General features: G+C 41.4%; 1 protein-coding gene across 1 annotated transcript; it reads right to left on the bottom strand.

Annotated features, from left to right (window-relative positions):
• Window positions 1-6,850: 6,850 nt before the first annotated feature.
• TM4SF1 (transmembrane 4 L six family member 1) lies at window positions 6,851-14,232 on the bottom strand. The gene is made up of 5 exons (XM_027092801.1): window positions 13,962-14,232; window positions 12,353-12,442; window positions 12,117-12,262; window positions 9,547-9,727; window positions 6,851-7,720 (listed from the first exon to the last, which is right to left on the bottom strand). The coding sequence occupies exons 1-5, from the start codon at window positions 14,136-14,138 to the stop codon at window positions 7,706-7,708; spliced, it is 609 nt and encodes a 202-aa protein (XP_026948602.1). The 5' UTR covers window positions 14,139-14,232; the 3' UTR covers window positions 6,851-7,705.
• Between the last annotated feature and the right edge of the window lie 1,818 nt (window positions 14,233-16,050).

Here is a 16,050-nt window from a genome sequence, read left to right as displayed (position 1 = left end):
CCTAAATTATGGAGGGATGAAATATCTTATGATTGGGTTATTTATATCTCTGAAATTCTCCTGTCTCTCCTACTCAGAGAGGTCTCCCACTTGGAGACTAAGACAGCTACAATAGAAATTTTTTCTCCAAAATTGTGACATTGGAAGTTAGGACTCCCCCAAAACCTAGGGAGCTGGATTGCTTAAAGGGTACATAATATTCTCCTATAGAATTGGAGCAAGATGTACAAAGGTGGTACCCTGCACACCTATTCAAGAGCAGAAGAAATGAACAGAGTACACATCAGAGATCCTGTCCATTGAACAGGCAGCAGCTAATTATACTGAAATTTTTCTTTTCATCCTAAGCTCCCCGTTGTCATTGAAGGATTCCTCTGACCTCTAACCTCTATGGTTCTTTCATGAGTTTATAATGTTTCCAGCTCTGTGCTTTCCTTTTCACCTGCTGTTCACTTTCTTTCCAAAGCGGCAACCCTAGGGTCTGATAGTTAATTTGGGAAGTTTTGAGTTAACCAGGCTTTTACAACAAGAATTCTTAGAGCTTAGGAAATGCGTGTGATGAATCTTCAGGAAGATTTGTATTGAGTGCACTCTTTTCCAGGATTTTTTTTCTTTTTTTTTCCCTAGACTTTTTCAAGGACATGTCATAGGATATCTGTTTAGTTTAGAAGATGCTGATGAAGTTTCAGATAGAGACTGCTATCTCTTCCTCTGTTCTGAGTTGAATTGTGTTCCCTCAAAAAAGACACACTGAAGTTGTAACACCCAGCACCTCAGAATGTGACTCTATTTGGAAATGTGGTCTTTATAGAAGCAATCAAGTTAAAACGAGGTCATTAGGGTGAGCCCTAATGCAATACTACTGGTGTCCTTGTAAAAAAGGGGAATCTGGACACAGAGATAGACATATACAGAAGAAAGATGATGTGAAGAGGCACGGGGAAAAGATGACCTTCTACAAGCCAAGAAATTCCTGAGGCTACCAGAAGCCAAGAGAGGCCTGGAACAGAACCTTCAGAGGGAGTGTGGTCTTGCTGACACCTTGATATCAGACTTCTGGCCTCCAGAAATGTGAGACAATAAATTTCTGTTGTTCTAAGCTATCCAGTTGTGCTATGTTATTATGGTGGCCCTAGGAAACTAATACATCCCCTAATATCCATTCTTCTAGTTAGATGGTAGGCAAATTGGGTTCATTTTTTCTCTCTCTACTTCTTCTTTTTAAAACATTTGAAAATTTTTATAATAAGCTCAAAAATAACAAAAATATTCATTTTTCTCCTCTTCCACTGTTATAGAATATCAACTTTTAGCTAGGCAAATGGGCAACTAGGCTAGAGGTCAGCAAACTCTTTCTGTAAAGGGCCAGATAGGGACCTATCTTAGGCCTGGTGGGTCATGTGTTCACTGTCACAACTACTCAATTCTGCCATTGTAGCAGGAAAGCAACCATAGACAATATGTAAAAAAATAAGCATGGCTGTGTCCCCATGACTCTATTCACAAAAACAGGCAGCAGACCAGGTTTGGCCCATGAGCCGTAGTTTGATGACCCCTGATCATTGAGCATCTGTTGCATGCTAGGCTCTGATTTAGGAGCTGGGGATACAATAGTAAGCAATATAGTCAAGAACTCTGTCTGCTGGAACTTGGAAAGCTCCAAGCTGTGTCTTCAGCCCCTTGTGCAATGCAGGCACACAATGTGCAATCCAGAAATATTGAACCAGTAAGTGATTGACAGTCCCCTGGCAGGAAGAGATGAACCAAGCTTTGGTGTCGCTGGGCCAAGGGGAAACTCTGGGCCCCCTGAGATGCTAACTAAAGCCCAATGAAAGAATCTCCATTGACAGTTTGATTCCTTAACAAGGCAAAAACAAACCAGCCTACTTCAATAAGTTCTTATATGCACCAAAAAAAAAAACATGTACAAGAATGATCATAGCGACATATTTCCTGGAAACAACCCAAATAGCTGTTAATAGAATTATGGGTAAATCAACTGTAGTATATTCAAACAATGGAACACCATACAGCAAAGGAAACGAACAAACTACTGCTACATGAGGTGACACAGATGAATCTCAAAAATATTGCAAACTGGAACCATCTACTCCCCACCCTGAGCTTGGATACTGAGGACTGACACCATAAACCACTCCAGGGCTTACTGTTTATTAGGATTTTATTATTCCATAGTCTTTGTTAGCATAGCTTTACTATTCCAGGACACTCTTGCCCAGGCAAACAACTTTATTATTCATTATAGGAACTTCCTGAAAGACCTATCATCTCGTCAATAGAAAACATCAACCGTTTCCATCTCAAGAGTCTTTGAACCTCTCACCTCAAAATTCTTGCCTTACTCTTCCCAACAATCCTAAAAGATATCATAATTCTTGTTAATCCTATTCAAGCCTTCCCATCAAAAGACTCACCTTAAACCAGAATTAAAATCTCAAATTCAACTTTTCCTTCCGCCTCCAACACACTACCAAAGGTCTTTCAAGGTGGTGTTCTCCCTGACGGCAGTAGGCAATACACTCAGCTTTGTCTTATGAACAGATTGTCCTGGTGATATGCCAGGAGCCAGCATTCAACAGCATAATGTGTAGTGAGAAAAACCAGACACCAAAAAAACATGCTTTATGCTTCAATTTATATTGAGTTCAAGAATAGGCAAAAATAATCTATGCTGATGGAAATCAGAACTGTAGCTACTCGAGAGGTATGTATTGCCTGGGAGACGACATGAGAGAGTTTTCTGGATGCTGGAGATGTCCTGTATCTTGATCTAGATGGTGGTTACATGAGTATAAACATATGTAAAAGTTCGTTGAGAAGTACATTTTGTGCGCGTTTTACTGCATGTAAAAAAAGGAGGATTTAATAAAAGATTGAAAATTTTTTGTTAAAGTTCAAAATTTAATAGGTGTCAGAGATTATGGGGAGAGCTGACTGTAGTTTTTAAATTATTGCTTTAGTCAAGGGGTCGCCTTAAATGACGTGGAGTCAGGTATTGTGCGAGATCCCAACATGGCGACCTCGGTTTTGCTTTCAAACCCTTCTAGGCATCACGTACACCTGAGACAGGAGAGGTCACTGCCATTGGCCTTGAACCCTGCACATGAATCGGTGATATTTGTACACATGTAACAAAGGAGGTTGTGGTGAGAATTAGCAATTGGAACACACAGTCTTCCACGTACAGGATGCAACTTGTGAATATAGACATCTTGAAACAGCCCTTCTTAGGGACTTACAGTGTTACTCCTATAAAAACCTAATGTGTGGGATATTGCATAAAGGGACTCACCACCCCTTCCTCTATTGTAAGGATGTGGCTCCATCAGTTAAGATTACATCCAGAATTGTGTTGACAAAACTGGGGGTAGAGACAGTGTAGATGGGTTCTGCTCTCATTATTTGTGGGATTCACCCATGTTGTCTCGTTTGCAGTAGTCTGTTCCTTTTAATTGCTATATAGTAGGAAAATGTGTGTACATATGTGGTGAGTGTGTGTGTGTGTGTGTGTGTGAGAGAGAGAGAGAGAGAGAGAGACAGAGAGAGAGAGAGAGAGAGAGAGAGAGAGAGAGAGAGGGAGGGAGGCAATCTGTTTGATCTGTTCCAAGAATTAACATGAAATCCAGCTCCAGAAAGGCCTAGCAGACTTCTATAACTGCAGTAATCAAAATAAGTATCTAAATTGACAAAGATATACACACACAGAGAAATATTTCATGTGAAAAGGGAAGGAGGAACAATTTGTACTACTTTTGGGTAGGTGACTCAGTTCCTCTACTTGTTCAAACGCGTTGGATCATTTTCACAAACCAGGCTGAGCCAAGTCCTATAAACCCATGCTGTTGTTAACCCTCCTCTCATCTCAGAAAAGTAAAATGAGGAAAATTCGGGCTGTGCTACAGTATGTCCTGGTAAAAGGCCAATGCTTAAAGTAGAAGTATTTCATTACTTTCATTTTTAAAATGAAAAAACAGATACGTATTTGATATTTATAAAACATCTCATTTAGTAGCTAGACGACGTAGATACCATGTACTTATGTTTCCCAAACACAGAGTGGGAATTATGGTTTTCCCCATAATATTTTTAGCCTGTAGTCACTGCCAATCTCACCTGGCTCATCCCTCCACCTAATTGCAGACACAATTATTCTCCAGTGTTTACCATGGAAGGATTCCTCTGTTCACCCACAAGAACAATGGTTTTCTCGTACACTTGGGAAGTGTCCTTTAAAGACTGTGGACTGTTCCCTGAATTTTAGGAGCTGAATCTTTCTTTTCTCTTTTTTGTTTTCTTCCCCAAAATAGTATATGTTTATAGGAGACACTTCAGCAAGTATAGATAAGCAAAATGAATCAAGACAAAAATCACCCAGAATCTGATCCAAATTACTTTTTAGTGTGTGCATATATTATAAATATAAATATGCATAATATTTTACTGTGTTGACTACATTTTATCAAACCAGTTCCTTGTTGTCAGACATTTAAGCTCTTGTCATTTTTCTAGGTATAAACAATACTCCCAAAATTATCCCTGGAAACTGAACATCCTTGATGATCCTCTTAAAATAAAGGTCTAGGGTTTCCCTGGTGGTGCAGTGGTTGGGAGTCCGCCTGCCGATGCAGGGGACATGGGTTCGTGCCCCAGTCCGGGAAGATCCCACATGCCGCGGAGTGGCTGGGCCCGTGAGCCATGGCCGCTGAGCCTGCGCGTCCGGAACCTGTGCTCCGCAACGGGAGAGGCCACAGCAGTGAGAGTCCCGTGTACCGCAAAAAAAAAAAAAAAAAAAAAAAAAAGGTCTAAAGGTAAAAATATTGGGTTAAAAAGGATGGGCAAACTTTCTAGATTGTCGCTTTTCTGAAAAATTGCACCAAATCCCATACCCGTTCATACTAGGGTAAGTGTCAGAGGAAACGTAATCAAAGAGATCTCACACACGTACAAAAAAGAGATTGTAGTGAAGGTACCATTCCATCAATTTCCTTAGATTTCAATTCAAGAGATTTCCTTTATGCAGGTGGTTATTTGCACATCTGGTAAGTACGGTAAAATGATCCTCAGAAGGAACTATCTAACCTTGAGGCCACGTGTGCTCTTCAGGTGATTCAGTTTCTACAGAAATTTTTGTTTTTATGTTGCCAGGCGATGATAAGCTGTTTCGGTACAATCCCTGAGGGAATTTCCAGCTGAATTGAGGGGTTTAGAATATTACAGACCCAGAGTGTGAGCTATGAATAGAAATAAACTAGGGTAGAAGGGAACTTGTGTGAGCTATTTCCTCTGGACAATGGCAATGTCTACTGTGAAAGGATTTACAAACTAGAGGAAACGTTGAGTCACTCAAATCTGGGCTCTGATGGAGATGACTGAGGTCACAGGGGTCTGTCAAAACTCCCTTTGGTGGGCGGAGAGTCTGAGTTCCAGTATTGAAGGAGACAAGACTCCAGCACCTGGGCAGGGGCAGCAGAGGAGGTGGAGGGGGCCAAGGAAAGAAGTGGGTTTTCATGTTAGACTGACCTGGATTTACGCATAGTTTTATCACTTGCTAAAGATGTGGCCTTGGGTAGACTACTTAACCTTTCTGGTCTTAGACTCTATACAATGTATACTCTATACTCTATACAAGTATCCCCTACTTGGGCTGTTGAGAGAGTTCAGTGAAATAATGTGTGTAGAAACGAAGTACAGTAATTGACACAGAACTCAATAGTTGAGTTGCTATTATTACTATCATGGTTAATAATCATGATTTCCATTTCCTTTGAGGATAGATTTAGGAGGGAAAAATGCTTATGACTGATCATTATCCCTCTTTTTTGGATGCACGGGTTCTTAACCTGGTGTCTAAGAACTCCTAAGAGGCCCATGGATAGATATCTGTGGTGGGAGGAGGTGTTAAACTTGGATGGGAAAAAAATTTGTCACTGTTTTTATTAACGTCTAATGAAAATGTAGTATTTCCTTTATTGTGACTGCAGGCTACAAATCACAGCAGTATCAGCAACACTGATTGTCCTTTGAACAACAACACAAAATTACACACCTTTTCAGTATCACATTAAAATTGTTGCATGTATCTCAAAATATCATTCAATTGGAATCATATTTCAAAAGTACAGTAGTTCTTAGACTCCCCCCTCCTTAGCCCACTGCTAGATCACACGTGATCATTGTTTTCCAGTCTACAGATGTTGGTGTGATGGAGCTGCCTATCAAGACAACTATCTTATAATTTTAAAAACTATTTTGATAAAATAGTCAGATATCTGGGTTTACTTTGTCGTCCTATGTCTTTGCTTTATGCATTTTAAACAGTATTCCTCAAAGGAGTCCATAAGCTTCACCAGACTGCCAGAAAGACAGAGGCAGGAGACCTGGCTCTTAGGAGTTCTGCTGTCTAACAGCCAGTGAAGCTTCTTTATTCACTAGTTTGCCTGTTGCATAGGCCAATAAACTCCAAAAGCTGACAATTTCTGAAGACAATTCCCAATAGGTCAGGGGATCCTGTCACTGGAGAGAGCCTAACGATACAACAGATGTAAGATATCGAGAGAAAATGTCTGTTACATTCCTCAGGAGCTGGATGTCTGGAGCACCCAGTGGAAAGGAAGGTCGCCTAACTAAGATGATGGCCCAAATGCAAGGATAGCAGAGGAAGATGGAAGAGGAGGGAGAAGATGAAGAAGAGAAAGTGGGATAAAGAAACCAGAAGACACAAAGCCCCTAGCAATGGAGACCGTACAACCTGCAGACTGGAAAAAAAAAAAAAAAAAGGAAGAAAAAAGGAGGAACTTGGAACAAAGGATGATGAAACTAAACAACAAAATGGTAGTGAATACTTTATTTGTTGTATTTAAACAAGCAAATTGGGGGGGGGGGTGGTATTTCCTCATGGTCCTCCCGCCCTTCCTCCCCCATGTTCCCATGATGCTGATCAACTGCTTTATTCCGTTCCCCATCTTTCTTCTTGTCCAATTATCCAGGCCTTTCTCTTTTTAAATCCATGATCCTCAGTCTTGTCTTTGAAGGACGAAAAGCTTTCCACGTGTTAGGAAAATTCAGGATCTGGTAGTCCTTGCGACGACTCGCTGCATGTGTATTTTGACTCATTCATTTGGCTTCGCGCATTCTCAACCTGTCCTCCCACGCCAGGTAAGTATCTGTCTCTTTTATAACACGAATCAATTCAAAAGGTCCCTTGTTAGAGATTTGCAGGCAGGCAAATGGGAAACACCATATAAACAGTGAAAAAATACATCTTTTCAGGTTGTTGGATTTTCTCCTTAACGGTCTTAAAAAAAGCAACTAGAAATCTTTCATTTCATAAACACATGCACATATAAATATTTACAGTAGTAATCAGAATGTGATATTTATCCTTGTAATGTTTCTCAAAAAACATGACCTCGGCCAGAGTTTATCTCAGGTAGGCTGAGAACTGTCACTCAGTTTGTAAATTACCTCCAGAGTGTGGTTTATTTTCTTATGCCTAAAAAAAAAGAATTTCTTTGCTAAGTTCAAACAGACATCCCGTGAAGATGCCAGTCTTTACACACACTTATAAAAGTAGAACATGTGCTGTATGACACACTAGTACAAAGTTTTACAAATTATTACAAGTAAATTATATAAATTACAGTGACATTGAGGAAGATTGTAGTTTTATCTTGGGGTGGTTCTTCTAGCAATCATATTGCTGTAAAGAAAATGAAATAAGCATCAGGTTCTGATCAGGCTAAACAATGATGACATTTCAGTGCTTTAAATTCTTGTTTTAAGCAAACGTAAAGCAGACTGATCTCAGCTTCAGCAGAGGTTGGGTCAACAATACTGAGAGCTTTGACAATGCTCACAAAATGTTTCCTAAACAAACCAGACTGTTGTCCTTCCCCAGTAAAAGCTGCAGAAAGAGGCCATGGAAACTGCAGTTTACGATGCTTGGCTGGCTTTGAATATGCTTGGGGTGGGTTTTTAATCTCAGGGATTTAAGAGATAATGCCTTGGGAGTTTCACACTGATGGGGGCTCAAGGCAGGCAACTTTTGAATTAAATGCTACAGAGTTACAGATTTGACTCATCTACATTAAAAACCTTGCTCTTTGAAACTGTCTTTTGTCTTACAAACAAACTTAACAGATCTGACCCGCAGTGTCTGGGAAGAAGCCTCCCTACAGTGACTCAGATGGGAAACCCAGTGGGACTCTTGGTTCCCCCCACTCAGAGGAGAGTGTCATTCTGCCGAACCACTACAGCAATTTCGGTCGTTGACACTTATGCCCGTCCCCCAGATGCACCAGCGCTGAAGTGCAGTGGGTTCTCACCTAATTTAAACTCTGCCTTGTAGGAAATTCAAGGCTAAAGATAGCTTATTTTATAGAAATCCCAAGAGCATTCTTTGCCTCCCCCGCCGCAACCGTATTGCCTGGAAACGACTCCGAATTGAAGGCTTTCCACGCCGCTGTTTTCTTGGAAATTCGGCAAGCTCCCAAGGCAATTATTAGTTTTGCTGTATTTGCCTGATAAGGAAATCTAGAATTTTATTTTAACTTCCCCTCAAAAATCGTAGAAAGTTTCCATCTATGTTCAGCAAAGTTTTTCACGGTAGCCATGGGCTTTTTGTTTTCATTAGGTTTTGTCTTACTTTCAAAGAAAGTTAGGAGACCTTGAACCAGAGAAGTGAATGCTTAGGAAAATACAAATTAAGTAAGGTTTTCTTTATCTAATCCTGCTTTACAGAATAAGACATTAAAAAAAAAAATTGGACCAAAGCTGGACTTCCATCAATTCAGTAATATATGTTTTTTAGGAAAATATAGAAACAAAACCTTTCCTTACTAACAAATGCGTATTTCTCCTCAAAATCATATCCCCAGGAAACAAGTGCTTCCTGGTTTTCTTTCACAGTGAAAGGCTTTTAATGAGCTGCTATTCAAAGGCTACTAGTGATTCTCTAGGCTTAGCTGTTTGAGCATTATTGTGACTCCTTATTAGGAAGGAACTGTAGAAAACCCAACAGAACAGCAAGTGCTGCGTACAGGTTAAGAGAAGGAGCTGTGGCACAAAATGACGCAGGGTTTGAAGCCTGTTACTTCCTTACTAGGTGATCTTAGAAATGTTGCTCAATCTCTGCATCATAGGCTTTTCTGGAATAGGGGTTTAGCACAATGCTTAGGGCAATGGATGATGGCTGTTACTTGCGTATACTAGTTGGGAATGTGAGAGCAAGCAATGAAAGGACACTTCTTTTGTGTCTCTGCAACCAGAGCAGGGGCAGTGGGTTAGATCCTGAAGGGGCACTCTGTCTATGGGTGACATTGTTTTATATTCACAGGGCCAGCTACAAAAAAACCAAGATAACCCAGTGACTGTGACACTCAAGGAAGCTTACTATTGAGTGCAAAACTGAATGCTGTAAATGCTATGCCACAAAAATGGAATAAACACTGGTAGTTGGAGCAGGGTTTGATGTTGGCTTTTTTCTCTAGGATGAAAACTATGGTGCATTTTTACACAGGTTCTTACCTGTTGGCGAGAGCAGCAATAACCACAGATGCCCCCAAGCACTCCGTTTATTATTTGAAAGAGACACAAGATGAATTCAATTCCACCAAGTGCCAAGAGGATAGAAAACAGAGAGACATTCCATTCGACTGCATGCTTGGGTTCAATGCATTGGGACCATGTGGAGCTATCCAGAAGGTAACTGTGGATAAAAAGAGAAACTTCTGACATATGGCCACACCCAGTGGGATGTCTCATAAGCATACTTTTTGTGTGGTGTTCTTTCATTAATCAATAGATTTCTTCAATGCCCTATATCAGATTCTTCCAATCCAAGTCATTTCACAAAATGAGGAATTTAGCCCAGATCTTGTTGCCGTAATAAACAAGAAATTCAACAAAGATTATGGAACACTCGGTGTGGGTTAGACATCAAGACAGAGCTGGGGATATAATGGCCTGGGTTCTGTCCTGGAAAAGCATCACTTAAGAGAAGAAACAGTAGCTAATCTCAGTGTAACCAGTACACTGATCAGGTAAACCAAGGGTGAAGGGGCCATAGAGGAAGGACACCTAACTTAGGCTAGGGAGAAGAGCTGCTTATGCATCTGGTCCACAAGTCTGAGCTCCATGAAGGTAGGAACCAGACCTATTCATCATTGTATATCCAATTCCCAAGCCAGTATCTGACACACAGTAAGTACTCAACACATTGGAAAAGTCATCGAATGATGAATAACAATCCGAAGTCACTGTAAAATGTTAGCAAACCACACTGGGGTCATTATCTGAACATATATATTCTTCACGAAATAGGATTCAATCATGTGGGAAAATCTAAGATTGACTTAATTCCACTAAGAGATCTGGTATCATTCTTTCCTTATCACTTCTTCCTACCACAACAGAACAAAAGGGCTGCAGATTAGAGACCTCGCTTTGGAATGGTTCATTGAGCCAATCAGAAATTCAATTTGTTGATTACATACAAAAAAATTCTGTTCTCCTGGTCCCGTCTTTCTGCATATAAAGTGGAACAAAAATCCATAATTTCAGAACACAATATAAAAAATTTCTCTGGCTCCCCTTGGCTACTGAGCAACTAATCACTGGCTTGTTATTCCCCATATTGAAATCTCTGGACAAGTTGAAATTAGGAATAACACAGAAGCAGGAGGTTTCTTGCAGAAGCTGGGGTGGATCACGAGAGGGGCTATAAAATAACCAGCTATAAAAACATTGAATGATACTCTCACCTCTCCTTGGATTAATCATAATGTATTTTAGAGGTGGGTTTGTGCAGTAGATCATATGTTTTTGTATACATGTGTAACCAATTTGTACTGGTACATTCAGTACGTTCACAACAAAGCATGAAAAGTATGAGCTGAAAAATCGTGATCAATAACAATTTTGAACACCAAAATTTCAAACTCCTGTGAGTGCTGATTTTCCTTCAGAAGCTACCATTGGGCTGTACCTGTTGAAAGCTAGTAGATAATATTAACAGCTAAGAATGGCACTGCTCATGCTGAGTCAGCCTCTGTGACAAATATTTTATACATAGTATCTTATTAATCCTCCAGACAACTGCCATTGGCTTTATTTTATTACAGATGAAATAACTGAGGTGCAGAGAGCTCAGTTCACCTTTTCCTGGTTACTGAGACAGTAACTGCAGAGCTGAGATTGAGCCCAGGTCTATCTAATTCCATATTCATGGTCTGATGGCTTCATTATATGCTACAAAATTCATGGGAGACAAACATTCTTGAAAATACAAGGGCAATTCAAATTCACTATTCTTATTATTTTCACTCACGAATCTCATTACTAAACCTTTCAAAATTCAAAACAGAATGTCATTCATTTATCATTATGTACATCAGTTTCCATCAGCTATTTCTGTTCTTTTCTCAATAATGGATAAGAAATAAGTATCAACATAAAACAATGGAGCCACTTAAATTTTCCTGATGTTAAAGTCATGAATAAGATCTGTCTTATACCGCCTGATCACTTTAAATAAAGGATGTGTTATACACAGTTATTATGTTATATGTGAGTGTGTGTGTGTTTTGGGGGGGTAGTATGATTGACCCTGGGCTTTGGTTAAATTCATATGGTTTTCATCCATATTATATAAGGATTCCATAATATTTTCTTAGAAAATAGTAAAATTAGCCAATTGCTCTGGCATAGTATACACACTGTATAAGCACAAACTTCACAGCTAGGCTGCCTGGGTTCAAATCATGACTGCCATGTCTTAGCAATGTGACTTTGGATAAGTTACTTCATCTCTCTGTGCCTCCACTTCCACATCTGTAAAGTGGAAGCAATAGTGGAAGTCACCTCATACCGTTATCACAAGAACTGAGTCAGTGAATCCATTAAAAAGCTTCTCTGGGTCAGGGACTGGGCTTTCATCCTCCGATACCCCTTGCCTAAATTGTGCCTGAGTTAGTGAGAATAAACCTGGTTGAGAGGATGGATGAATGAATGGTTGATGCCTTTTTAGTTTGATGCGTTTACCACTATACACACGTGGTGGATAAGAATGTGCGACCTGATGGGGGTCAATTACTTACCCTCCCTCCGTGTTGGCAAAGGTGTAGTTCCATTGGCCACTGGCATCAAGACATCTTGGTCCTTCCGCTAAGCCCAGAGCTGCCACAATGACGCAGTAGCCAGATCCCGCGATTCCGATGAGAGCGGCCAGTACAGAAGAAAACATCTAGGGAGAGGAGGATCACCAGAAGTGAGGCACAGAGCGTTGCAGCTACCTCTTAGGGGCCACTTCCCCACCCGGCTCAGGAAAACCTACCGCGCATCTTTTGCCGCAGTCTTCGTGGCCGCCACAGCCGCAGCAGTCGTCCTGTTCCAGCCCCATGAAGACGAATGCTGGCAGGAGCATCTGTTTAGAAAACACGCAAATTAAAGTCATTGTCCTTCCCCCGGTCCATAGGGTCAGTCAGGCTCAGCATCTTTTGGTAAAATATTTTTCTTTCTGACACTGTTGAATGTCTTTGGGTTAGGTTGACAAAATATCTCAAAGAATGGAAACGCTGAGGAGAGGAAAAAACGCTCTAAAGGGTAATATCCCTTTGTTTTCATGTAATGTATCACATTAGGTAGGGTCAGGTTGTAGCATGGGAGGGGTAAAATAATTACCTATACATGTGTTAATCCGTAAGAGTTCATAACATAGTTCCAGAGGCAAACTCTGTTCGGAAACTATTAAACCCTGTCTTTTAAGTCTGTTGGTTTGTTTGTTTTCCCTTGAAAAGCATAGAAGATAACAACAAATCTTCAACAGAATAACTGAAACTTTTTTATAAACAAGAGAGATGAAAGCTCTGTATAATAGAGGTGAAGTGCTTCTTTGAAGACACATTGCATGGTTGTAGCTTCACAATAAAGCTCTTAAAATAACATAAGTTTGAAATACTTTGAGTTCAAGATCAAAAGAAGTTTAAACAAGCAATGTGTTGTCTTAAAGACAAATGATTATGAAATTAACTATACCTCAAAAAATAAAACAAAACAAAAACAGACCTGAGAACTAGTGGGGAAAAAAAAAGACAAATGATTATGTTAACATGATGGTAATGCTTAAATTCAAAGCAGATTTGCCATACCATAGTTAGTGTATTAAGTCTAAGTATCTTTTACTTGACTAAGAAAAATGTTCTGTGGGGTATTAGCAATTCCATAAAACTTCTGTTCAAAATTCTCAATCCCAGCATTTTAAAGAGGCAAACTCAAGTTTGTCCACAGTATTTCCATGCTGTGGTTGAAACTAATACTTTCAGCTCCCAGGTTGGCAGGCAAATTCCTCTCACTTCACTTCAAAACAAACCTTGGAACAAACAACACATTCCACTATTACCTTCAGACACTGATTTGCTGCTAACTGAAGGATTTTTCCTAAATGCCACACACCAAGCTTACATAAAGGAGAACATTTATAGTCCTTTCTCTATAGCCGTGCACTCACAATTCAATATTTTTCTCTGTCACTGATGCCTGAGAATAAACAGCAGAGAATTTGGATCCAAAACTCTGTTGATTTAGACAGAGAACCAGTGGACTTCTCCCAGCTCCCAAGAGCAAAGGTTAAATGACTACCTGCTCCGGGACTAGAAACTATAGTTTTTCAAATCTGATTTAAAAGCTAGTATCTGTTTCTAGCTGTAAAGTAAGAGAGTTTAGCAAAAAAGTAGTTCACTTTTCATTGAAAGGGGATTTTGTAAAACAGCATCTAATAAAATCAATACACTATATCTATCTCAACTTTTGTATCATCTGCTTTCAAAAGAAGAATGAACAAAATTCCTGGATTTGGAAACACGCCTCATAGAAAACTTTCTATGAAAACATCTCGTCTAACAAGAAAGAATGCTTTAAGGCTGGAATGATTCTGAATGACTTACCAGCAAACCTCCTCCTATGATGCCAGAGAAGAACCACACAAAGTGGCTAAGATGGTCTTCAGAAGCGTACTTTGTTTCCCCATTGGGAAAGTACAGCAAAATATTAGCTACAATGCAGACGACGGCGAGCCACACCAGAGAATGTCCGATGCATCGTGCGCACTTCCCGTAGCACATAGTGGCAGCGTTTATTTTTTCCTCCTTCACCCTGCGCCTTGGCTCGGTGATGGCCCAGATCAGATGAGAGCGTGCCCGTCTGCGGAGAAAGCAAAAGACATTCTCAGCCCATTCCTGCAACCTCTTAAATACTCTGAGTTCTAAGTCACCGGGTGGATGAGGTTCTTGGCTTTCATTGGTCCTGATGGCAGGCTCCGGTTGGGGGCGGGGGCGGGAGTGGAGGACGTGGGGGAATGTCCCGCCCTTCAAATGAAATCCTTGGGACAAGCGAAACCAGGGGCAGGACTTGAGAAACCGCCTCAGTCATAGGCAAGAGAGAAGATGATTAATCCTCCACAAGGAATTCACTGTGTAACTCCTTCGCAGGATTAAAAAAAATCCACAGGAAAGTCTAATATAACTTTCCAGTAAGTGCCAAGCGTCCACAGCATGACAGCTCTGGTTGGGGCTGTGATTTTGTTCCATGCAGCTGTCTGGACAGCTTCCAGTCTGAGGGCTCTGTGTTCACTTTCACCCCTGCACTGATTTAATCCGAGACCTGGGGCAAGTCTTCTGAGCTCTGAGCTTGTTTCCTTATCTGTTAAAGGCAAGGTGTCCAAGCCATCACCCACGGATTTAAGGACGCTTTGGGGGAAAATTACAGAGCTGCCTTCTTTCCTCTGCCTCTGGTGTGCTCGGCAGGACTGTGCCTACTGTCCAGCCTTCCCGGACATCTGCCTCCAAAACAAATCTGGCACCACAACAAAGGTGGCATTAGTCAACACAAAGGGCTCAGACACCGTTTTATTCCTGAGTACTGCTGTCAGGCGAAGGGTTGCCAGGAAGGTCTAAGGGAGGCCTAAAGTCTGGGAGAAGGATTAAAAAGAATAAGAAAGAAAAAGAAAGGAGCAGAAGAGAAAGGAACTTGGCAAGCAGCGTGGGGAAACAAGATTGAGAGGGTCTGGAATTACTGGGAGAAACACACATGGTTGAGCAGGGCACAGGGGCAAGCGGTAGTCTACCAGTCAGATCTGTCGCAGGCTCAAAAGGCAAAGCAGAGAAAGGATGTTAGACTAACTTTCTGGTACGGTTATCTTGCAGAAGGAGGGATCAGATTCTGAATAAGTTTAGCCCTTGAATAGCAGGTGGCACCGGCCAGCTGGGTGGGGGGAGGACTGAGTGGCCAGGCGAGGCCAGGAGGACTGGAGGGACCCCATCACCAGGACAAAATGGTGAGTACCAAATAGAGGCAAAAGGTCAAGGAGCTGTTAGTTCAAAAGAGGAAGGTGAGCCCCACTGGTGAATCTAGAAGCTCAGGCCGAGGCCAGAGTCTGAAGGATTCGGATCAAATCTAGAGGGCAGGACACATACCAACACTGAGTGGCCAGCTGGGGTTAATGATGTGGGATCCAGACTGGGAAAAGGACCCAAGAGGAAGCATATGGCCTGAGTGTCCTAAGAAGGATGAGTGTCCAGAGTGGCCTAAGAAATGGATGGAAAACTGAGTGCAGACAGGGAAGCCTGAAACCACCCCCCTGCTCAGTTATAAGGAGGCAGGTCTTCACAAGAACATTAATCCATTCCCACCATGCATCCAAAAACCAGGCACATGTGCCCTGTGTCCTGGCTTTAAGTCCTACTGGAAATGGGATTCCACTGGTGTCAGGGTCTGGGGTGGCAGTGCAGGTGGATGACTGGGTCCTCTGTTGAGGCATCGTCATTCTAACCCTCACCTCTGAGGACCTCTCCCATAGATAGAGGTTAAAAAGTGGAAGAGAGACCCTTTGACGACTTTGCCTCCAAGTGCTTAAATCCCCTTCCTCCTTCTCTACCCCACCCCTACTGTCAGTGGTGCAGGGAGAAGAGAGGGAGGAGGGGATTGGAAAGAGAAAGTCTGAGGTGACAGCCCAGCTCTGCTCTCGGCCAGCTTTGA

The sequence above is a fragment of the Aethalodelphis obliquidens genome, unplaced genomic scaffold (genome assembly GCF_003676395.1).
Source record: "Aethalodelphis obliquidens isolate GAN/ISIS:26980383/991018 unplaced genomic scaffold, ASM367639v1 scaffold81, whole genome shotgun sequence".
Lineage (NCBI taxonomy): Eukaryota > Metazoa > Chordata > Mammalia > Artiodactyla > Delphinidae > Aethalodelphis > Aethalodelphis obliquidens.
The sequence above is the reverse complement of the archived record's forward strand: the minus strand, read 5'-3'. Positions and strand labels throughout refer to the sequence as shown.